Consider the following 25266-nt stretch of genomic DNA (forward strand, 5'->3'; position numbering starts at 1 on the left):
GGAAATGTATACATCTTTGTAAGTTACGGTGTTCTCCACAAGAGCAGAAGATAGAACAAATAATGTCTCAAACTGAAAAAGAAGAAAAACCCAAACCACCCCTCCCATCCACCATGCTAAAGCATTATGTGTACCAGCACACTGAATAAAAGAATTCAAAGTTATTTTTATTGAAACAGATACTAAGTTTACGGTCTCCCTCTAGTATTTCAAGGGACTACTGTATTATCTTTACTGGGGAAAAATAAATGTAACCCATAGCACCACTACCAACAACAGTTCACACTGTATTTTAAACAGCATTTATCAAACATAATCATTCCTTCTATAACATCAGCATTAATTACCTAACATGTTATAAAATGAGAAATCATTTCTGGATACCAAGCCTGGTTTACCAGTCAGTGGAAGCATTACTTTGGTAAGTGGTGCAATTTTTACCAAAACAGTTTAGTGTAACACCTTGTACAGACTGGACTGTAGCTGTATGAAGATTATACTCTCACAAGATAAGAAAAAGCTATTACTGTTCATGCATGTTTTCTTTTTTTTTTTCTTTTTTTTTTCTCCCTCTTTTTTTTTTTTTAACAACTAGAACGCTGCCCACACATACAGGAATTGTATTAAGTTAACTATACACCAATTACCTGAACAGTCTCACCTTCTCAGAGACATACTCATGGACCAGGGTAAAATATATAAATAGAGAACAAAGGCTGTTCCTCCACAAAATATAGGTAAAATAGAATAGCACTAACAATAAAACTCTGGTTTTTTTAAAAATGCTTTCCTCCCTCCCCTTTACAATATGTATTTGTGCATGGAAGTAACATATGTAGAGATTTTTATTATTTAATTTTCTTTTAGGAAGACAGGGCTCTATACCAGCATACACCAAAGGACTGATGACTGCCATGCAACCTTAAGATCAGCGAGAAATGGAGGAAACTCTTACTCCACTAAAAAAACCCAAACCAGTGCAACTCCTCAGACAGAAACCTTTCAAAACCTACACTAAGCTTATTCATACCTAGTTTATTTTAATTTGTTCTCCACCCCCACTCAGGGCAACATTGTTCTTCAACTTAAACAGCTGCTCCCTCCTACTGATAGGAGTACTTTCTCAAAGTACTCTTATTCCCCCTCAACCTCCCTCCTGTTTCAGCAATTAAAGCCATACACTTCTTGGTATTTCCTGAAATAGGGAACAATACAGCCTTTGTAGCCCTGTTTTGTGCCAGTCCAGCCCTGTTGAACACAGGTGCTGAACTTGTAGAATATTTAGCAGGATGGCATACAAGGTCCCACAATCTTGCAAAACTACCATAAAACTGCCATCCCTCTCCAAGAGCATCGCTTCAGTAACTGAAATGTATCTGACAGTCAACAAGTCTACCTCCCTACTTTTTTCTGTTTCAATCTAAGATTAAAATAATACTCATCATGGCATAACAATCCATCTTTTATTTTTCATTTATTTCTAATATATTTCACTATATTTCTAATATATTTCTAATATAATCTAAACCTTATCTCTAACATTTATTCCTTAAAGGTCACCCACATCTTTCTGTATAGTATCACGATCCTTCTTCATATCAACAATCAACTTCGCATCATGAGCAAGTTCCTAAACTCACGTAAGAATAACAATATGTGAAAACCTCTCCTAGGGAATCCATAAGCAACTTCACTACCAGTTCAAACCCAATTTTTGGCTCCAACCAAACTCTTTGCTCTTTGGTTTCAATTATGTTCCTCTTTGGGTTTGATGATGTTTACTGATTAACTTGCAGGTCTTAACAGGTCTACCTTCTGTTCTTTCCTCTCTAATAGCTGAGAACACTGACAGCTCTCTTCCTCTTCTACTTCAAGCTGGTTGTGTCACAGAGTTGGTTATTTCCTTTTTGAGTATAAACCCTTCTGTAAAACAAACGAAACAAACTGGACTATAAACACACATGTCAAGGTCCACTTGAGATAGCCTAACCTAATACAAACCAATCTGATGAACCTTCTGGTTCAACTCTGTTAATGGCAATCAAATTTGAGGATGAGCTTCACCAACTGCTTTCCAAAAGCAACTATGAGATAAATCATTACAACAGAACAGACAGGACGGGCAGGGCACGTCTGTCAGTTTCCCCTTCCAAACCCCATTTCTCATCGTCAGTTAGGGCACAGAAAAGGCAGGCGATTACTGTCTCCTTCAGCAAAAGCCCCGATAACCCCCAGCAGCCGCCCAGCAAGCCAACCGCCAGCGCCACGGCCGCTTCCTTTGGTGGGACGCCAGGAGCCAGCCTCCCGGGGCCCGGCCCGCCCCGGCGGCAGCCGCTCTCCCGCCACAGGGGACCAGTCCGTTCCAAGGACCGAGGCAGCGCCCGGCGCTCCCCCAACTACCATAAACTACCAGAAGGCGCTCCCGGGCGGCGCTCGGCGCCCGCTGGCCCCGGGGTGAGCGGGGGCCTCTGCCGGCCCACTCCTCCGGCAGCCCTTCGGAGAAAAACACCCGGGAAGGCCCCCACCGTCCACACCCACGGGCGGAAGGGTTGCACGGCCTCCCCACCCCTCCTTACCCTGCGCCGGTGCCGGCGGACCCGTAGCAGCGAGGTGCGCCAGCCCCATGCCGGCGCGGCCCCACAGCAGCGCCAAGCCCTGCAGCCACAAGGGCCACCGCCGCGCCGCCGCCATGGCCGGGCCCGCGCTCGCACCCGGAACAGACCCCGCGCGCAGGCGCCAACGGCCGCCAGCGGGGGGCGGGGCTGGCGCGTGGCGAGCGGGCGGAGGGGGCGTGCTGGCCGCGGGGCGGAAGGGAGCGGGTGCGGCCTTCGGGCGGCGGCCGCGGCGTTGGCTACCGAGAAGTCGCCTCTATAGGCTGGGGTCCGGGCCCCCGCAGGCGTCCGGGGGTGCGGGTTTCACCCTCTGTGCGCTCCCGGTGCGTGCGGCCTGCGCTGGCCCTGCCTGTGGTGCCAGCCTCGCTTAGGCAAGGAGGTGACGCTCCACCCGTGCGAGCAGCCGAGCTGTGGCTGCAGGTCACTCCAGGTGATTTGTAGGCTCAGTTCTGTCATCTAGCAGGCCTTTTCGCCCTCCTTTCAGGCTTATTGTTCTTTTGATTTGACCCTCTTGTTTCCCTTTCTCTGCTGTGTGGGCTCTCCCTGTCCCTGTGGGGGCCGGGAGGTGGCGAGGAGGATCCCTCGCCCTGTCTCCTGCTGCTGGTCTCGTCTTTTGGTGAGGGTGGCCAGCAGGCTGCCAAAGCCCACAGAACCAACGAAGGTACCCCCAGATTGGGGCCGGCCAGAGAACGGAAAGAAGAGATGGAGACAAATACGAAAACTTGCCATGACCTTCCCATTTTAAAAGATTAATGAGCTGTTGGTTTTCCCCAGTGACCCACCTCTTAGGCCGTGCAGGAGCACATAGCATGCTCTGAAGTGCCCTGGAGTGTATAAAACACCCAGATAGGTCTGCAGGATAAGACTCAGGAATGAAAGAAAGTCTCCAAACCGCTTGAGATGGCAGGGTGAGAACCCATGGGAAACTTTGGCCCTAGACAACTGTGATTAGACTCCGAATCGAGTCCTTAATGTCCAATGAAGTGAGATACCTTGCTATGCATTGACGGCCAACCTTACTTTAATTAATTGATCCTACAGCTGAGTTTTGTTAGCGCCTCTGTAATCGTGTTCAGGAGTAGGAAGTTTGATATTGGGCAACATCAAACCTTGAGCCTAAATGAGGACTAAGACTGACTTCTTCAGTGTTTGACCTTGCCATCCTATGTAATTCTAAACATGTGATTCATCTTATTGCAGAGATTAATCATCTCCCTAAAATCCCACACAATAAGAGATGAGTAGCTCCAGGAAACAGATCAGAGGGAATTAGGATAACTGCTAGTAACTTTGGTGACTTAGGCCAGCACACAAAATTAAAAGGAACAAAACCGAGTCTTGTTGCTTGGTTCTAAGGCTGTTGGCCTTCAAAGCTGACGGAGTGCTGTACCGCACCAGGATGGCTTTGTGGGAGATTTAGCAATTTCAGCGGGGGCTGATTGGAAGGTGCCCTTAACTTAAGCAGAGTTTCAATCTGTATGTTAAAAAGTTATTTACATTTCATTTTGCCTACATCACCCTTGGATTTTTGCCAGCAGCACTAGAGTCCCTGCCTCTCAGTCTTCAGGGAGTGTTAGAAAAATAAAGTCGAAGTGTGGGTATATGGGCTGCATGGAAACCAACGTGTTTTCACCTGAGCTTAATGTAAGACAATACTGACTCATGGCTTCAGCCTTCTTTGGCTTGGCTGAATCACAGAATCATAGGAGAGTTTGGGTTGGAAGGGACTTTTAAAGGTCATCTAGTCCAGCCCACCTGCAACAAGCAGGGACATCTGAAGATAAGGTTTTGCCAGGTGCTCAAGTCTATAAGTCTTTATGCTCTGAAATACTTCTTTTTTTCTTGTTTACATATTCTTGAGTCACTTGAAATGTGCTCTTAGAATAGTAGAAACCCATAGATGAGTGACAAAGACTACCAAAGATAAGGAACTGTTTGCACAGATGGTAGTAATAGCTAAGGGCTATAGCTAAGGAGGCATCCAACAGAGATGTATGAAGTCATGAGTGGCACAGAAAAAGTGAACACAAAATGAATGCGTTTTCTAATTCAAGACCTAGAGGGCATTGAACACAATTGTCAAGTGTAAGATTGGAAACAAAGGTACTTAGAAGAAAATAAAGTGCTTAAAGTATAACTAAGTTGTAAAACTCTCTCTGTTTGGATATTAAGGATACTAAAAGTTTAGATTAGTCAAAAAAGATTGGATTTTTTTTTCCATTAGTATGTCTGTTAACAGTTATTAAATACCAAGATATCACCTCTGGTTCAGAAAGACCCTGAACCACACTGCCAGCAGCTGTGTGCAGTTGCCAAGGAAGATGCATTATATGGCTGCTTTATTCTGACATTCTGCCTTAGGCATCTGTTGTTGACAGCTATTTTAGGCAAGATACTGAGCTAAAAGTGTCCTTGAAATTACTTTATATAACTGTTCTCGTTAATTTTCTTTTTTCTCAAAGGCTTATGCTGTTTTCCCCATGATTTTAATTAAATGTACTGAATTCTATTTGAGGCAGAGGGGAAGTCCTCTAGCTAATTATTTATATCTTAGTTTTGGGTCATTTTATGTATTCAGTGAAGAATGACTTCTCATAAACCAGCTCAAATTCCAAGCAGACTTTTCCTTGAGTTGATTCTAGCGTGGTTATTCTAAAGGGAGTATCTTTTAGCTGGAGCAAAGAGTTATGGGAGAGGGGGGAAAAAAAGAATTTGCTGAGAGCTCTTCAGCAGTATGGTTACATACATCTATGATCTAGCTTTGTTATTCCTTTGGGGGACAAAAACATTAATATAGTGAACGGCTATGGTAATTCTCTCACAATAGCTATACCTACAGTAATTAATCACTTTTTTCCTTGATTAGTTAACTGCTTTCTCAGCAGACATAAATTCCCAGGAAATGGAGTGTAGAAGACATGAAAAAGTGATCGACCAAGAAACTGGGTTTGGAACAAGCAGTATGTATTAAGATTACAAACAAAAAGATGATCTTGGAACTTAAACAGATTTTGGTTTTGTTTTCTATCATAATTTCATATTAATTTCAAATGATAACAAGAATTTTTCTGCCAGGTCTGTAGATTCTGCCTGGGGTTTTGAACACTGTTTCTACTTACTCATTTTCAGCAGCAGCTGTGGCCAGGGTCCTCGTTCCTCATCTCTGCTTTGGCTCCTCCCTTGTGATAGACCAGCTGAAGGAGCTGGGCAGCCGAACAGAGAACAGATTTGGCTGACAAGAGTCTTGACGTCTTTTTTCAGTTGGTTTATTTTTCATTATTACCAGTGCTAACAGTCTCAAAGGTGACATATGAGTTACAAAGTCTGTGTGCTCAGTTGATTCCCTTAATGACAATATTACTTCATCACTGTGACTGAGTTTACCCAGCTGCCCTGATTACAATATGCATAAATAATTCAGCTGATAAGTCATGTAAGTGATTAGAATGTCACTTGTTTTTTCCTTGCTGTGTTGGTCTTACAGACACAGGTCCTGGTAAAAGGCATTTTACCCCAGCAACACATTGTTCAAATAGGTTGTTTTAGTTTGTGGCTGGCTGGAGCGTGAATGAATGTGTCTTCAGGTTGCAGTTTGATGTGCACTTAGGTCATTGTTCCTACAAAAAGCAGTCTGTGCTTCTCTCTCCGAATGCTTGTTCTTGCATCCAACAAACACTGTGGTACATGAACACAAACATTTCTGCAGTCCTGCAGTGAACTGATGCAGCTGGAAGTTTGGTTTTCAGCTAGACCAGTGATACCCTATCTGGGTCGCTGAGCAGGGGACCAATTTCTTGTGCTGGCACAGCAGAAGAGGAATTGGGAGGACATGACTAATACCCCAGGGAAGGAGGATTTCTTTTTTTTTTTTATTTTTTATTCAGTTGCAGGAACAGCTTAAATGTGTTGACCTCATGTTAAGGCTTCGTTGAAGTCATGCAAGAGGGGTACATGTGAGGTCTAGTACTTTGTTAAAGTGGGGTAATAAATACCTCCAGGTAGCAGATCTGCTGAATAAGAATGTGCTCCTTTACACAGTCATCCTTAAGAGTGTATTCAGATTTTAATAAATTGGCTCTTACAACTATCTTCTTAAATTTCAAAGTATTAATAATGCCATTTTGTAGAGGAAAAGGCGTAGCTATGAGTTCAGACTATTTCTCAAGGTCAAATAAAGAAAAACAGATCTTCCATTTCAATATCCATCTTCTGTCTTGTAATAACCACCTTTCCATAAATAATCTTCTACTAAGACAAAACTCCTAGAGATCCTAATAATTAGAAGTGGTAAGTATCGTAAACAGATTGGCTCTGGTCCTGCATATACACAAACAGCAGATATTTGCAGGGATTAGAACAATGCAGTATAGAGAGCAAGTTATACACATTATTCAAGGTTTTACAGTTTTTTATGATTTTGCTATAAATACAATGGCCCATTTTCATCTTTCAGGCAAGCTGTGAGATTAAACCAGAGGTTAAATTGGCTGTTAAAACCCCTTAATAAATTCAGACATGATCTACTGGGACATATCTGCATGATACTACTGGGACAGTTAAAATTAGTCGGTCTTCTCAATTGATGTGGGCCCTTGCTGTCACGGAAATAAGATTTGCACCCACAGTGATTTTTGGTTCGCAAAGAGGGAACCTAGGGGAACGCACAGGATCAATTCAGTGTCTCTGCTAAGGGTGGTAGTAAGTAGCAGCTGATTTTCTTTGTTTTTCATTGCACAATACTCAGGTGACCACACACTTAATGTTTAGGGAGTAAACATACTGTTCAAACAGTATCTACATAATTAATCAATTATCTTGTGGCTATACTGAGAGCTAAAAATATTAGTCTTATCATAAAAGGCACATAGTGGAAATTTTTGCCTTCTGACTTTCACAGCTCATGTTACATCTGAGGTTTTCTTCAAAAGGAATAGTTGCAAGTAGCACTGCTCTGAGCACTGTTCTGCAGAGTGGTTAATGTGCTGAATCGCAGTCTGATTGAATTATGGTCTATTGTTAGATTTATTGCAATACTACTGTGACCAAAATGACAAGCCAAGTCCTTCAAAACTTGTATTTTGGCAAAATCTGGCAAGGCAAAACCAGCTGTTAACATGTAGTACTCTCTAATGTTTCAAAAAAGGAAGAGCAATGAATTTTCTAATTTGTGAGTGAATTTGAATTTTCAGATTCTAACATATACGGAACTGATCACTTCTAGCAGGGCTAACTAATTTATTTTGAAAATCATCAGACTTATCTAGACAAAGACTAATTGTTAAATGCAGCGTGTTTCTTGGATGGAAGGGCTGATTTGTTTTTTGGCTGAGCAATGTTGCACAGAAAATGAACGGTGTTTGTTTAAGAAAAACAATGATGGAGACCTAGGCAGAGGGTGTTGTTCAGATCTCCCAGCCAGGCTGGCTGGTTGCAGCCTGAGCAGCGACCTGAGTCGCTGGATCAGACCAGGCTCCCCTGACCACTTCTCTGCTCAGTTCTCACATCCCTGCTGGCCCCTGATCCTGTGCGACTGCTTCAGCATGTGCATTACCCATTGCTATAGATTATTTAAATTAACTATATGCAAAAAGACTACCCTCTGTGACCATTTCTGCATCAACAGGAACAGACTGTTTACAAGCATCTTCTCCGCATGCAATCTGGTCAGCGCTGCAGCAGGAACTACTTGGAGTCTCTGGAAGGCCCAGATTCTTCACCCAGAATGTTAAATGACACAGTTAGGCATAGCAATTTGTCTTGGCACTGCAGGAGCTGCCTGGGAGGAATCCTTTGAACTGAAATCCCCACCTGATGATCTCCTGCTAAAGTTAGTCAAATCCTTTGTTGTGGAGGCAGTGAGGAGCTGGGTCTGTCACCTTGTCTTTGCTCAGTTGAGTGTCTCTTCTGTGCAAGGGACTGGCTGAGTTGTTCATGGAACACCCAGGGAGTTAATGAGTTTAGCACAGTAAGTGTGCACATAGGGACATCCCTAAGATGCAGCTACACCACAATTACAACTAAAGGATAACTTGACTTTCATCCGTATGTCTCACACAAAACTTTAGCTCCACAGCTCTTGCCACAGCACCTCTGTAATTGAAAGCCGCGCTGAACAGCATTCATCCAGATGTGAAATGAGATAGGCAACTCGTGATTTCCTGTGGGTTGCCTTCTTATGTGGGTTAACCAGTCTTATGGTTTAACTGGACACAGACTTTCCCTTTTCCCAGCAGATCATGCTGTTTTGCTCTCTAGAGAAATCTCTTTCCAAGATTCTGTTTTGTTGTTGTTTTGTTTTTTTTTTTTTCCCCGGGATGAATTCATGTAATGAGACTTAATTGCTTGTTTGGTATTTAACATTGGCTTTGCCTTATTAAATCTCCTCAGCCATAGCTGGAGCAAGAGAGACATGGTAGAGCTACAGGCAGTGGGGTAGGGTAAACAGGAGAGTCACAAAAGGGAACAGCTCCAAAAAAAGAAGGGTCCTGTAGCATTCCAACAATTAATAACTCCACTTGATTTAAGATATTGGCTTAACATCTGACAGAAAATATCCCTTGGCTGCTATTTCCCAGGCCTTAACCTAACTTCTGAACCAATAAAGATCAGCTAACAATTTAATGCCAAAGTATGGGAGAAGTATTTACCCACACAGCTGCTCTTATTTAGTGCATTTTCTGAACTGTGAGGGGACCAGATTTTCTCTTGGCATTTCACAATCTATATCATATGAGTTAACATACTGTCTCAGTTGGACACTTTTTCTTGATACTGTGTATTTCCTGGCTTGTCAGCACTTCAGCTTTTCTTGCCCCCGCCGCTCAGATTTGGTTTGGAATGCTATCTAGCTTTGAAAAGACTCTAGTACTGATACCTCGCATATCTCTGTTCTGATTATTTTCAGTATCAAGTGCTAATATAATTTGCTTGAGTCAACTGAAGCAATTCAAGAACACTAATACCAAATCATCTTGCTGTAGCATTGACCCATCTTCCTCCCTCCATCACCTTAATTCAGGCTAATTAAGAAGAAATTGTATCTGTACCTAGTTATTTTCCAGGAGTTTTGTGCCATACCCGTTCTACACCATCACAGAAAAGGAATCCTTTCGATTCTTCTTTCACATACGATATAAAATTCCTGTAGTAAAAATAGGAATGTATCATTCCAGCACATATCCCAGAATTACTTAACCTGTAATCTTGACTGCAGCAATTACTTATATCTTGCTCCTCTGAAGAAGTTAAGATACAGGGAAGCTGGTGTTGATTACCATATTACTAAGTTTCACGGTATAGACTCACCTGTAGTATCCAAAGCAGAGATCTGTTGGTTCAGAAAGTGGTAGCACTACAAGTGTTCCAGTGGACACAGCATCCTGCCCAAATCCCCTTATCAGTGGTGTGGATCCGTGATGTTAAGAGTTCAGGAGTTTACAAATGTCTGCCTTTACGTACCAGACAATTTCCAAACAACTCTGATCAAATCCTTGTTTTCATTTACAGACCATTTCCTTCTGAACAGCTGTGACAGATTTGTTTACTGCTGGATCATATACCCAATAGGGATTTTCAATTCAAACCTGATGTCCAAATTTCTGGTGTTTTCCTCCATGCCTGTGCCAATGGAAAAGGAAGTCCTGCCTTCTGCTGTGTTCTCCCTTCTGTTCGGTCACAGTTACGCACTTATCCAGCAAGGGACAGAAAATGCATGGTGGCTGGACACAGACAATATTTTCAGGAAATATGATAATCAGTTCAAGCCACATAGAAAAGTTTCAGAGCTTAAGAAAACTCTTGAGTTTGAAGCTTGAAACTTTAGCCATTAGGAATTTGTATTTATTCCTGTTAGGAAAAAGGTGTGACAGCTGGGCACAGAAATAAACCAGAGAAAAGGTGTTACATTGCTACAGTAGACAATTATCAATAACAAAATGAAATGCAAAAGATTGTAAAAATAGCTGTGAGAAAAAATAATTTCTGGGACCAACCCAGGAAGCATGATCAATATTAGTTGGCTCATCTACAATAATATTCAAGCGAAGTCAATCATAGGCTAGGTTATCTATGATAGACCTTATAGAAGCTTCTACAAACCCTCATGCCAGCTCTAGTGCCCTGCAAAAATAAGGAGGTGACACCTGAGACATTGTCTGGTAAAAGATGCCTCCTGGAGGGCTGCTGTGGAAAGCTGGACCCAGAGAACTGACATGCCCAGGCTAAGAAAGCAGGGAGAAGAGCCTGAAATTTTTTTGGGAATGGGGCTGCCCATGAAACAGACAGCTATGGTGCATAGAAAGGGTCTTAGAAGAAAAGGACAATTTTCTAGGGAAAGAAATTGTCAAAAACAACCTTTCTTCTCAAGGAATGGTAATTCACTTAGCCGACTTGAGTCTCAAACTCAAAAGCTGCAGGGTTTTTTGTACTTCAGTCTGCAGACACAAGCAGCTCAGAGGCGTATTTCATCAAACTATGTTGTTTTCATGTTATCTAATAAGACCTTTTTGAGGTTTTTTTCCTGTATTTTAAACCAAAAAGCCTCTGTGATGTGTTTGAATCTTACCGTGAGTAGTGAAACCTAGTCCCAGCAAATTCTCAGTGTTCAAGCCCAGTGTTCAGGATCTCCTGCAGGAGCTCTCAGCAAATGAGCGCTGAGAGCCTGAGAGAATGATCGCTCTGGGATGACTTCGCAGGTGAGGCATACAGGCATCAGCCGCTGAGATTAGTGGTTCTCAAGGTTCTCATAAGTCCTTGGCTAATTAAAGTGTAGCCACATGGCTTTTGAGAATATACCTGCAAACTAACTGGAACTCATGAACCATAATGAATGCTGACTTCTGTGACCCAGTGGCAGCTGTCAAAGGAACTGCTGAAAGCCCCACAGGCACCTCAGGGTTTGCTAAGCCACAATGCCAGAAACCTCACATGTTGTGGCTGCCTGTGTGCCACCGAGCTGCCGGAGCCAGCTCTTTCCCAGTCGTTAGGCTGACCCTCCCAATTACTTGCAAGGGAAATTATGTCCTCGTCTCTGCAGCTGTGGAAGACAACAGCATTTGGTCAGAGTTGAAGTGGCAGGTCAGATCTGAAGGCGCCTGCCCCACCAGCCTAAGAAAAAACAGAAAGGTGAATATTTTTTCAGGGCCTTCTCCAGGAGATGTGTAATTGAATCAAGCATAATAGGCAGCCACAGAGGGCAGCCAAATTTGTGCCATCTGATTTATCTGTACTGTAAAAAAAATGCCCTCCCCCGAGCCTATTTTGTGAGAACGTAATTCCTTGTCAGCTGGTTCCTGAGGTGATACTGAAAAAAAAATGAGGCATTCCCACGTTTTGGGAGAAATTAAGTTTCTGCATCACATTATTTATGTCAACACCCAATTAGTCCCCAGGTTTATACCAGTTCTGGAGACAGGAGGCCTGTCTGAAAGTGACAGCAAAGGAGGAAATGAACCCACAGAAGCAAAGAATATCAGATCATTTTTCCATCCCCTCGAGTTCTATTACTGGCAACAACTGCTCTACACTCTGCATATTCCACGAGAAATGTTCTCATACAAACATTACTTACCCAAACAAATAGAAAAACCCAATTAACTAGACTGTCAGTCTAGTAGAATACTAGAAATCTGCCGCGGAATTACCAGCGAGTCTCATTATATTTGGCATCAATAACGCAGATTGGTCTTTGAACTTGCACTGTGGCATCAGCATTTCTAACACTCAGGGGGTTTGTATTTTGCTCTGTAAAAACGGGGGGAGGCTCAGTGCTGAATCACCGTCGTGCTGCCGAGCTGCAGTTGCCAGGAGCAGCACTCACCAGAAACAAAGCATCACTGTTACCGTCATTCCGGACTTCCATGAGTCCCTGGGATGCCCAAACAATCTTCATATCTAAGTCAGTAGCACATTCTGGCCTCTATCAGCAATAATGCGGCCACCAGGAGTAGGGCAGTGATCTTACCTCTGTACTCAGCCCTGGTGAGGCTGCATCTCCAATACTGTGTTCAGCTTTGGGCCCCTGACCACAAAAAAGACCTTGAGGGGCTGGAGCGGGTCCAGAGAAGGGCAACGGAGCTGGTGAGGGGTCTGGAGCACAAGTCTTGTGAGGAGAGGCTGAGGGAGCTGGGGGTGTTCAGCCTGGAGAAAAGGAGGCTGAGGGGAGACCTTCTTGCTCTCTCCAACTCCCTGAAAGGAGGGTGTAGCCAGGGGGGGGTCGGTCTCTTCTCCCAAGGAACAGGTGATGGGAGAAGAGGAAACAGCCTCAAGTTGTGCCAGGGGAGGTTTAGGATGGATATCAGGAAAAATTTCTTCACCGAAAGGGTTGTCAAACTTTGGAAGAGGCTGCCCAGGGCAGTGGTTCAGTCCCCATCCCCGGGGGTATTTAAAAGAGGTGCAGATGCGGTGCTGAGGGACATGGTCTAGCGGTGGTTTTGTCGTGTTAGGTTAATGGTTGAACTCAACGATCCAAAATGATTCTGTGATTCTCCAGCTGACAGCAAGGCAGAGGAGGGAGGGCAGGAGGGTGGCTTATGCCACCACTGCCTCTCGCGTGATGCAAATCTTAGCAGTCTGGGAGGAAACTAACCCAAGATGGAAGTTTTCGGCTGTGTCAGCAAGTTGCACTGATGAGCGATGGCTGAGTGAGCAGCAGAACTGACCCTGGGAAGAGACAGGGCTCAAGGTGTGGGGCAAGGACTGCGCCCTTTTCCATGTCGCGCTGAGGCTTTGGCTCTGCCGTGGGGCTGAACCAGGCCCCAGCCCTCGGCCCGCACCCCGGCCACAGGCAGGGAAAGGGACTCCTCTAGATTAAGGGAAATCACTCTCCTCTTTATAAAGGAAAAAGGAATCCTATAACTTCTTGGGACTAGCTTACAATGAAGATAAAGGGAAATTATAATAATAGCCAAGCTTTCAGAAGGTGGCAGAAGGGAGCTGACCCGGGTTTTTTGGAGGTTTTTTGTTTTGTTTAAAGCAGCAGTCCTATAAAATTAAGGAGCTAAGGTGCAGTACACACAACGTATTTTGCACCTGTTAAGGCATCTGAAACAGTCTGGCAAGCCTAGTGATCAACATCAAACCAGGTAAAGTCTTTCATATTCTAGCGGTTACTGCTTTCCACAAAAATTAATCAAAATAAACTGCATCTGTATGAGAATGTTTTATTAAAAATACATATCTTCTGTTTCACATAAAAAGAATCAACACTGTAATTAAACACAACTTAAGAAGTTCGACGGGAATTACTAGAAAAAAATATAGATTCCTGTAACCCCAGAGCACCCAACCTTTGACTGCGTGAACGGCAAATTAAAACCTTCCTGTGTTGAAGATGCAGAGCGCCTGTCCCGCACACAGTGACGTGCCCGGGAAGGAGCAGCTGGTGAGAAGCAGAAGCGCTAAGTGCTCCACAGCAGCTCCTCCCTGGCACGGATACAGGCAGGATACGGGCGTTCTTCTCCCCAAACCCCAGGAGGCCAGTCACTCCCCAGCCCTGCCGCTAGGCAGGACGGTAACGTCAGCAGCAAGAGAAATGGTGCAGGGGAACTTGGCTCAAATGTCACAGGTTGGCCACCTCTTCTGTAAAGAAGCAGAAATACAGCACAGCATTTCCAGTTAATTTCACTTGGGATCCAGCAGAAACTCACATTAACAGCACTGTTGAAAGAAACCCTGCTGTGCTTTGGTGACACAACGTGATGCAACAGTCTTATTGATAAAGATGACCTTCACCGAAACCTACATTGGAATCCACTAACTTTTGGATCCCTACTTCTAGTAACACAGATCCATCTCAGAGTTTTGAAGACACAAATTGCAAAGCAACAAAATACCAGCTTAGGCAGCAGCAAATACTGATTGAAAGTTCAGTGCATAAAAATCAAAGTCAGAACACAAAAGAGCTGTCAGAGACATCTGCTATTTAAAGTACACAGACAAAACACTGGCTGCATTTACTCTCTATGGAAAACACCGGTTTGCCAGGCTGCCTTTCTTGCTCTGGAGATGTTGAAGATTCAGCTCCTTTTATAGTCACAGAGATGTATTCATCATCCCTCCAAAATGATCAGAATGCTTTGTAAACTCAGGCTCAAAACCCATCCCAGATCCTGACTGAAAACTAACATTTACTGGCCTACTCATAACTTCAGCAAGGCACAAAGAAGAAAAGACACTGGAGTGATGGGGAAACAACCTGACATGGAATCACAAACCAGTGGTCCCTTTGCTTTGACCTGACAAAGTGTATGGGCTGCATGTGGGCAGCTGAAACAGCAACAGTATCTGAAGTTGGACAACCAGAGTAACTGTAAAGCAAAGTTCAATTTTAAAGGAAAAAAAAGCGGGCTTGCATGTAGTTATGTGTTCTAATCCCATACAAGTCATGATCCGATTAGAAGAAAAACATAAAAAGATACTTCATCTAACATCATACCTTGTAAACCTAAGAGGGTATTAAATTCATGTAACTTTAGAGGCCTATCTCCTTAAGTATTCTTTATCTACAGTGTCAATTCATTAGACCGCTAAGGAATTAACAGCCTCTGCAGGCTGCTGAAGCAGTTTGCCTGAAATGCCTGTCTCTTTACTGACTAGGCTGGGAATTTATGACAGAACTTAGCTTCCTCCAAAGGAGGCTAAAGTCCGAGTCCACTACAGTCCAAGGCTTACCAGCAAACCCCAAATGATTCCTCCTAATATACTCATTGCAAGAGTGTAACAGAACAAGATTTGCTCAGCATTTGCTCCTACTTCTAATGCACAGAAAAGGAAACAAACTGATTTTCCGGAGCTTGGAGGAGTTTGCAGAACTGGAATTAAAGAATGAACTCAATTTGATTTTTTAGCAAAGCAAATTTGTTCTGGGATTAATGAATTACAATTATCCACTAAGCTCCAGAATGCCACCAATCAAAATAACTTTCCTTACTGAAATGACATCTTAAACACAAGATCTCAATTTGCTAAAATCTGAGCAAATCAACTACTTAATAACAACACTCTTTGACTCACTGTTATCAAATTTCCAAGTAATTTCAAAGCCCATATTGAAAAGCTTTGATCCTTTGGGCTGAGCTGCTCTGCATTTTAGAAAGACAAAAATGATTTAAAGACATCCCAGGTTGGGAATTTATAATCCCTTCTCAGGCTCATAGAGCTACAAGGTGAAGCTCTCAAGTTACTCAAAACCTCATCTTACAGAAAATAGGAAAGGGAAACTTTCTCCAGCTGTGAGGTGGCAGCATAGGAAATAAATGGATTTTAAAATAGCTCAAGTTGAAAGGTGTCGAAGAATAAGGCTGAAAAGGTTAACTCTTAATCAGTAATTAAATAAGTTAGAGCATGAAAAGTTCAACAACCAAAAAGATCAACTCTGGAAAATACACAAGCTCATTGTTACTTGTATATACACTAAAAAAACCTGCAATCAATCTAAATTTTAAAATCTCTCTGCAGGGTTATAATCCCCTTACTAGAGAGGTGTGGTTATAGTCTGTGTACAGTATTCCAAAAGAATCTTTCATAGCCTCCAGAATTCTTCATGGTTTTCTTAATCCATTTTGTACTGAGTGACATTTCTCTCCAGAACTGAATAGTACTTTAAAGCCTACTTGAAAATCCACCTTTAAGATGGCCTTCAAATAAAATATTCAATCTTCTAAACAGAATTTTTAAATACAAGTGTTTTTTGTTTTAATCACAAAATAATCTAGTGAATTTGCTAACTTATGAAAAAAAGACTAGAAATAAAATTCAGAAAAACGTTTCTAGCCCCCAGTAAGTCACAAAATGCTATTACAGTACAGAAGAACATTATTAGTTAAATCTATTTCCTCTGAGAGCTACTTTGAAAACATAGGGTAATTTGACCCTAAGTCTTTTGGAGAAATTCATAATCGGGTAGCTTTTTGTGTGCAGTGGAAAATAAAGAACCAGTGGTAGAGAACTGAATTAGTCTGCCAAATACCCTTTCCAGACATCACATCTTAAAACACGTGTGTCTAGATGAACAAGCAGCTCAGGGAAACCCCTGCACCCAGTCCCACTGCCTGCATTTGGATAATGCATGGGTGCAAGGGACCACCTACGTAGCTCTTAAAATGGTATCAGAACCTAATAATAGCTTCTCAAAGTAGCAAAGAGGTTCAAACCTGCTTCAATCTCAGTTAGCAGAAGGACGAATGGATACTATTGTTAGTGTACTGTCCCAGCATTAGCAGCAAGTTTGTCTGTAGTGAGTTCAAAGTTAAAAAAAAAAAAAAAAAAGTTGGTCAGAAAGTAACACACAAGAACAGCAATGGACTTGCTGAACTCAGGTCTCCATTGCTTTCACCCTGGGAAACTTGACCTAAAAAATGATTATGCTCAGTGCAAGGCAGCAGAGGGAATCAAGCTGCGATTGCCATGGTTCACATGAGCACAAGAACTTGGCTTCCAAGACTGTATTCTTAAGATGCATGTGTCACAACAGGAATGTCAATCTCTATGGCAGAGAGGCGAGAGCGTGCAGAATATGGCTGCGAGGCATAGCTGTGCATGCTAGGGGGATGGGTGTAGAGGGGCTGCCAGAAAGGAGAAGGTAGGCTTTTGCATGCGCAGTACCACAGAAACAGCAGAACGGAAGTGAAAAACAAACCGCCAGCACTGGCAATGGCAATAAATACAGAGATGTCAAAGCTAAAGACAGGCTCGTATTTTCTGTTCAGATAATTGTTATAAAAAATGACCCAGATGGACGGAGTGAGACAAATGGCACACGCAAGCAGGAACAAGAGGCCAGCCACGAGATGGCAGCCCGCACTGTTCACAAGGCATTTGGCCAACTTGATGTTTGGCACGGTGGATACAAAGGCTGTGTTACACATGCCAATCAAGCAGAGAAACAGAGCGCAGACAGCAGTTAACATACTCAGTGGAAGGGCAAACTGAAGAACACGCAAATCCAGCTGATCGACAGCAGTGTACCACTGTGGGTCATAGATCACACAGTCTCTGCTCCCATCAAAGCGAGCACACTTAATCCAGAGTCCAGTGTAAACAGTCACATTCCTCTCATTCTTGTTGAACGTGTACAGTCTCATTTGCCTCCAGTTTGGAAGTAGAACTGCTGCAAGGAGTCCAGCTACTGAGGCTGTTCCACTGAGGAAGGCCAGTACTGTTGCTGCATGAACATCCCGGCAGCCCATTCTTGCCCACAGAAGTCGTTTCCTATAATTAAAAAGAAAAAAATTTAAAAAATCAAAGTCACTGGTTGAAAGTTTATGGACATTGGACTGACTATAGTTGACTTGTGCCAGGTTAATAAACTTGTGTGGTAGCTGGTGAGCAGTAACTCTCTGGCACCTTCTTTGCCTTACACACTTATGTGGAGGTAACGCTACCAAGTTCACACTTTAATGAAACCTTAGATTATTACAGACTTATGATTGCTCAACTGACAGACTGCTAAATTCACTGTGTTCAAGATGAAAAAGGAGCACTTTAACATGCGATTCTACACAGCTTTTCACCTTGTGTCACTGCATGGACTTTTACAGAGAGTGAGTGGAGAAGTTCCCCTTGCCTCAACTGGAAGCTCCCTTTCTTCAGCACAGACATAATAATCAGAGTGTGCGTTCAGTCCTACCACACTGCTGCATGAGTAAAAGGAGTTGCTCAAAAACCGCATCCTTAGACTGGACAAGGAATGCACAGAGGCAGTTATCCACACTTTACATAGGCCAAGTTGTTGATGAGAGCTGCAAGCTAGTAGACAAGGTGCATGCTTTTGAGTAATTTGCTATGATTTCTTTCAAAAGCAATTAACAGTCCTTCCATAGTACTTCTGCCTTTCAAAACCAGCTGTCCAAGCACATGAACAATTCCAGAAAACAGGGCTTTTCAACTTTCCCATTTCCTTCTTCAACGGAAGTGTTAAAGACTACTACTTCCTTTTCAATTCAACCACTGTCAGCATACCTAACATAGCCTCTTGCCTGCAGAGTTCCTAGGAAACAGTCTCAATGAGTCTTTAAAAAAACATTAAAATTTCCAAAACAAAAAAAGACTCATTAATTTGAGCAATCCCACCTCTGGATGCTTGAGATACTTCAAAGAGGCCTAATGTATAATAGGCACTGAGCATCCACCCCAGAGTGTACTTGAAGCAGGACACTAAAAATTATAGTACCTAAAAATCAGCAGATACTTTGAAAATTCTCACTGAGAGCCATTAAGTCATAAACTCCTATTGAAATTTCTTCCAAATCATTATACTGCATTGTGCTTATTTCTCTAAAGTCACAAAACAATTCTTTAGGCAGCAGAAGTTCTACCTAATGCATATACAAATAACTGAACACCTATATTTCACAAAGTTTACAGACATGGTTGCAACCAAAGAGGAAATGGGATCTGATCCCCTACTGTCCTTCTACACCTGCAGACATCAAATGCCCACGGAACTTTTTAGATAAGGAATTCCCAAGTATACTGAAAGCAGACTACAAGCATTATCAAGCTATACAGCTAGCCAGCAGTTTAGTGATTTACAGACAAGTAAATAAAGCCCAGTTTGTTTCCTAAGAAGGAATTAGGCATTTGTTTACTTTTTATGCCATCTAATACTGAAGGACTGCAATGGTATGTGGGTAACAGTTAACTGCCAATCATACTCTTTTGAGAAGCACTGCTGAAAAGAAATAATGACAACCACATTTATGCTAAAAATGCACCTTATTCATCCAGACGATGGCATTACATTTTTGCTAAAAATATCTGAATGTAGGAAAGCTACTGTTCTCATGACAGTAACCTTTTCTGATAGCAAGGGTCATTAATAGAATACTCCCGAGGTAGGGGGACTCAAGACTTACTTCCATCATAATTGATTTAATATTGTGCTTAACCCCAGCTTCAGTAAGGTTGTAGCAGTGTGCTTCTCCCCCAGCTGGCTCCTGCTCAAGCCATACCCATCAGTGGGAGTTGTGATGAGTTGCACCTGGACTTTGAGGGACAGCTGTCAACACAGCCAAACAGCCTGTAGTGGGGACCTAGATATTTTGTTCCATGAGAGTATGGCTACAGGTCAATTATCTTACTCTATAAATAGTGGACAGCCCAAGAGCCCTTTGAGCTCTCCTGCACGGCAGCGGCTGCACGCCAGGGTCTCCCCTTGAGTGGGGACACTCACTTAAGGTTACGCTACTCCTTGAGGTTGAGAGATTCCTGGCCGCAACAGATTCTTGGTAAGTGGTTAGTAGCATGCTGAACTTTGAAATCTTAGCTAAGGGACATGAAGCATGGATTGTGCATATATAATCCTTTAGACACAAACCCCTGGCCAAGTCTGGGACTAGGATTGGATCCAGCCGCACCCAGACTCTGCTCTGGGAAGGGGTTTAGAAAGCCAGGGGGTCCTTTCTGAACCTCATGACTCAACGGGAGGGTCTCCCTGACAGCGTGTCTGACCCTGTCCTCTGGGCAGTAAATTAATAGAGTGTGCCTTGACATCGAATCTCACAAAACACTGTCACATTCACTACTAACTTTGTTAAATTACTGTTTCACCTTAATAAGTACTTCACTAATTCTCTCTTTCGAGTGCAGTTAATCACTACGCCCACGACAAAGGTCAACACAATCAACTTGGAAGGAAACAGAACTATAACAAATATGCTTATGTGTAATATAGCATCAAATTTTGTTCTCCTCAAGCTCGATACTTTTACTCTTCCATAAAGATTTTGCCTTTGGCAGGATAAAACTTCCATGCAGGCAGGGCATACTCTGAGATAGAGCTCTGCCAGAAGCAGCTGCAATAAGCACAAGACTAGCCACTTTCAGAAACCCACTGTTTCTGCAAAGTAATTTGCAATAGTACATGATGAAAATCTGGGCAGAGTGGGCAAAAAGTGATGTGAGGTTCACCCATATTTTGTAATACATGAGGGTGAAGAAAACACCTATGCTATATCAAAGTAGAGCTATGACAAGGACTATGCAGCCAAGACTTGGGACAGCATGGGAAGATCTGTATTTTTCTATTATTTCTGCTGTACCGTTCACAAGGACAGAAGACTTTAGACTCCAGTTCATCCTATGGTTGCCAGGTGTGTTTAGGCCACCCTGTATACCTTGGTTTTGCTGGCCATTCCTCGTAGATGCACTAAAGGTGTTTTTTTGTTGGGTTTTTTGTTGTTGTTTGGGGTTGTTTTGTTTTTTCTTATGGTTGGTAATGGGATTTGGTTTTGGGGACTGGGGTGACTGTTGTTCGTTTGCCTTTTTTTTTTTTTTTTAAAAAAAAAAAATAATTCTTGGTGCTTCTCTTGGGGTAGAAAGAAAGACACAGGAAATAGCTCATTTTCCCATCACAGGGTATCAAGGAAAAGTGAATTTGTAGGTTAAGACATCTATGATCCCCCCATCAGGGGAAACTTGCCCCATCTTGTAATACTGCTAGCTTTACAGCTGTAATTACAGCTTATGGATCAGTTACAGATCCCTGATCAAGACAGTAACAAGACAGATGTTGTCTTAATTAAGACATGTACTTACCAGCTGTGTGTCAAAATCAAGAGAAACCGTAGCAACTTTTAGAAGTAGGAAGAAAGGTGTTACTGGATCTAGGGAACAGAACAAGGAGAGAGTCAACAGCACATTTGTTTCATGCAATTCCAGCAACAGTGTTTACACTGTAATTCAGAAATAAGGAATCTCAGATATGTTTACGTCAGGCCAATTTCATCACCTTTCTACAGTTTCCTCTTATTTAAAAAAGAAAACTCAATTTGTTCCCCTAGAATTTTTCCCCAGAGCACGTTCTCTTTCTATTTACCCATCTCTGTCTTCATGCAGCAGATAAGAAGGGTGCAAAAAACTTGCTTTCGTATGAGTGGTCCGACACACAGAGATGTACACACCCTGAATTTTAGGTGTCTAGCAAAAAAATCTATATAAGTCATATAAAATGATTATTTGACATGTTAGGTTCCAGGCTGCACTTAAACAGCAGGGAGGAAGGGGTGCAATGATTTTTTTTTATGTCGGAGAACAAAACACACTCTAAACTGTTTATACACTTGCGGTTCTCTATTTCTTCCTGACTTCTACACAAAGGCTTGAAGGAAAAGAAAGACAGGAAGTACTGGTGATGCCTTCTCAATGGCTGTCCAGCTTTTCCAGAGGAAGAGAAAGGATCTTCTTGTGGATTCTCTCTACACCCACATCCGGGATCCACACCAATTCTGCTCCCAAGAGCAGCTCTGCAGCTCATAACAGGAAAATCTACTGGACAGCGTCAGACCTACAAGCATCTCATTATGTGATTGTTAAGAGCTACAACCTAAAGGTGAGTTTGCTGTACTAACACGTACAAGGACACAGAGTTTATTCCAAGTAACCTATAGCAAAACCTGAAATATTATAACAACATTTATATATGCACAGTCTTCTGGGTGCAACATCAAAGACATTCTTCTATCAAACCATCTAGGCAAGAGAGAGACCTTACAGAACACACTCACGCAACTCAAATTTTTCACTAAATAGGAAAGCGAATTTCCAACTCTGGAGTCCTTCAATATGAATGCTATTGCATACAAGGCACAGAAATGCAGAGGCAATCAAATCAAGCATCCCACTGAATTTTCACTGCCAGGTTAATCAGCCAAGATCACTATGAGTAAATGCAGCAATTTGGGCAAAATAACTATGCAGAGCTGCAGAGATCAGTGTCAACATACTCAACTGCATTTGGAGGAGAAGCAGCAGTTTTGTTTTGTTTTTTTTTTTTTCTTTTAGTTTGGAACTCAAAGAAACCCCATATGACTGCACAGCTCAGAGCAGCTGTTTTTACTCACCAACATTTCTGAGCAATTTTCAAGCTTTCTGTGCATTTAGCAGCAACCCAAGCTGAAGTAAACATGCAGATCTCCCTCTGCAAGGTCACACCCCAGCGTGTCACACCAGCCAGTACTCAGTAACAAACATAATTAAATAGAAAAATAGTACTGGCAAACAAAGCTGTCAGAAAGGGACCTGTGCCCAGCCCAACAGTCACTCCCATTAAACGATGAAAACGTGGCCACCAGCTGTTGCAATAAACAGATACAGAGGAGGTACTAAATATTCAACAATATCCAACTCAAGAAGACCTCCATTTCTGCACAGAGCTTCTTTTCTCTTCCCCTAGCTGTTTAGCCCATCTGATTTTATTCTCTGTAACTGCTGATGTTGAGTAACTAGGGACCCCAGCCACTTCTGAACTGGTTGTCCAAGGGAAGAAAGCACACTTTGGCCAGCACGGGTGAAACCTTCCCTTGCCCTTGATTCTAGACTCAAGCTTCTTACATCCTAAACATTTTATAGCTGTAATACTCAAGGCTCTTGTATCTGATCCACACGTTACCTGTCCTAATACCACTTCAGGGACAGATTTTACCACAGCTCCTATTCTAAAGATCCATGTTTCTGTAACAAGAGAAGCTGGCTGAAGCTAGTTAAAATCTGGTAAATCATTAACTGCCCACAAGCTAAAATAAGCAGCAAATTAAAAAAAAAAAAGAAACAGCATTTACTAGAGACATAATTCAGTGATGAGTAAAGCCAGTTCTGTTCCTTTGCGGGGCTTTGAGAAGACCATAGTCTGGGAAGCACCGCTGCTCTGTAAAGCTCTGCAGGAGGGAGTGCACAGCAAACACAACTGATAAACAAATGCATTCTGAAGCTATCCACAACAGCATCAGCAGCTAAAAAAAATATTACAAATTTTGGAGAACTGGCCACCAGACAGAGGAGACCAACACTTGCCCTGTTTGAAGATAACTGTAACTGATACAGGACCAGTGCCACCAGTTTTCTTCTAGACATCAACTACACAGCTCCAAGATCCACAAAACCCCTACTAAAAATTAAATTCAGACGTAAAGGATAAGAATTAACATTCCTGGCTAATACATTAGGAGTTTCAAGAAAAAAAAAAAAAAATGCGCTAAGTGTAATTATTTTACCGACCGATTTGGAAGAGCCAGGCAACGCCTGGCCGAGGCCGCGGCACACGCTCCCCCGGGGGACCCCGCAGCCCCCGGCGCAGGCCGAGCCCCCCGCTGCCGGCTCAGCCCAAGCCAACGCGCACCAAACCGGCCGCGCTGCGAGGCCAGACTGACGGGGCAGCGGGGCCAAACCGGGAAGGGCCGCAGAAACCATCCCCCACTCGGCCCAACCTGCCTGAGGCGGCGGAGCCCCCCTCAGTGGTAGCCCCTCACGGCCGGGCGCCGCCGGGACAGGGCCGGAGCCACGTCCCCCCTCGGCGCCACAGGCCCGCTCCCACCGCTCACCCTCCTGTCAGGGCGCGGGGACGCAGAGCAAAGGCACCATAACCGCCGCGCTGCCCGACCTCCGGCTGCCGGAACCGCTCCTCTCTCGGGAGGCTACGGCCAGCGGCAGGGCGCCCGGAGGGTTGTGGGGTTGTAGTCCGGCGCTGCCGCAGTGCCAGCCCCGAGACCCGCCCGCGCACTACAACTCCCAGCGTCCCCCGCGGCACCTCCCTGCGGGGCGGGGCCGGGCGCTGCATCGCGCCTGCCAGTAGGGAGGCGCGCGAGCCGCAGGGAGCCCCGCGAGGGGGCGGCGGTGCTTTAAAATGCACTCCTGGAACGCGGCAGGAAGGTAGAGGAACCGGCCAGAGCGGTTGGGTGTTGGCCCGGCGGTGGCAGGCGGAGAGATTGCTTTGATTGCTTTTGCATGTATTTTTTTAAATTCTTCTTTCCTTCGCCTATTAAACTGTCTTTAGTTTCCAGTCCCCCTGGCCACAGCGACTGGGCTCAGTTCGGTGTTCCTTGTGATCCCTTCATCCCTGAAGCCCACCTACCTCTTCACGCACAGCTGAAATAAAGCCAGGATGGCTTGTTTCAAGCTTTCCCTCACTCCAATATATGTGTGAGATTAAGACCAGTGTTCAAGAAGTCTGACCAAAAAAAATGAAGTTAGTTTCAACTACAAAATAAAAGGAGTATCAAAAATTATTGTCTACCCATACTTAGCTCTGGTGAAATACATTAGCCCCAAAATCAATAAAACTAGAGGAAAATCAGAACCAATACATCCAGAGGGACCTTGACGGGCTGGAGAGGTGGGCCCACGCCAACCTCATCGAGTTCAGCCAGGCCAAGTGCAGGGTCCTGCCCCTGGGCAGGGCAATCCCAGGCACAAACACAGGCTGGGCGGAGAATGGCTGGAGAGCAGCCCTGAGGAGACGGTCTTGGGGGTGCTGGTGGGTGAGAAGCTCAACATGACATGGCAGTGTGTGCTGGCAGCCCAGAAAGCCAACCACATCCTGGGTTGAGGAGGTCAAGGGGTTCTGGCCTGTTCTCCTGGAGTACTGTGTCCAGCTCTGGAGCCCTCAGCACAAGAAGGATATGGACCTGTCGGAGCGGGGCCAGCAGAGGGGCACAGAGATGATCAGAGGGCTGGAGCACTTCTATGAGGACAGGCTGAGAGAGCTGGGGTTGTTCAGCCTGGAGAAGAGAAGGCCTTCCAGTACCTGAAGGGAGCCTACAGGAAAGATGGGAAAGGACCCTTTAACAGCAATGAGGTGCTAAGTGTAGCAATAGGACAAGGGGTAACAGTTTTAAACTGAAAGAGGGTAGCTTTAGATTAGATATCAGGAAAGAACTCTTCA

The 25266-nt window shown here is 43.7% G+C and overlaps 2 protein-coding genes across 3 annotated transcripts in view; both read right to left on the reverse strand.

Moving 5' to 3' along the window:
• PTTG1IP2 (PTTG1IP family member 2) overlaps positions 1–2707 on the reverse strand; it is a 34375-nt gene extending 31668 nt beyond the window's left edge. The window contains exon 1 of one of the 2 annotated variants that reach the window (XM_074157353.1): positions 2577–2707. In XM_074157353.1, the coding sequence (XP_074013454.1) occupies positions 2577–2691 (115 nt within the window). In that variant the 5' untranslated portion in view covers positions 2692–2707. The remainder of the gene's footprint in view (positions 1–2576) is intronic. The other variant, XM_074157354.1, reaches the window with a different exon arrangement.
• A 14352-nt stretch (positions 2708–17059) lies between these two features.
• On the reverse strand, positions 17060–17797 carry CLDN12 (claudin 12). The gene has a single exon (XM_074157452.1). The coding sequence runs from the start codon at positions 17795–17797 to the stop codon at positions 17060–17062; it is 738 nt and encodes a 245-aa protein (XP_074013553.1).
• Positions 17798–25266: the final 7469 nt, after the last annotated feature.

The sequence above is a fragment of the Numenius arquata genome, chromosome 12 (genome assembly GCF_964106895.1).
Source record: "Numenius arquata chromosome 12, bNumArq3.hap1.1, whole genome shotgun sequence".
NCBI classification, from domain to species: domain Eukaryota; kingdom Metazoa; phylum Chordata; class Aves; order Charadriiformes; family Scolopacidae; genus Numenius; species Numenius arquata.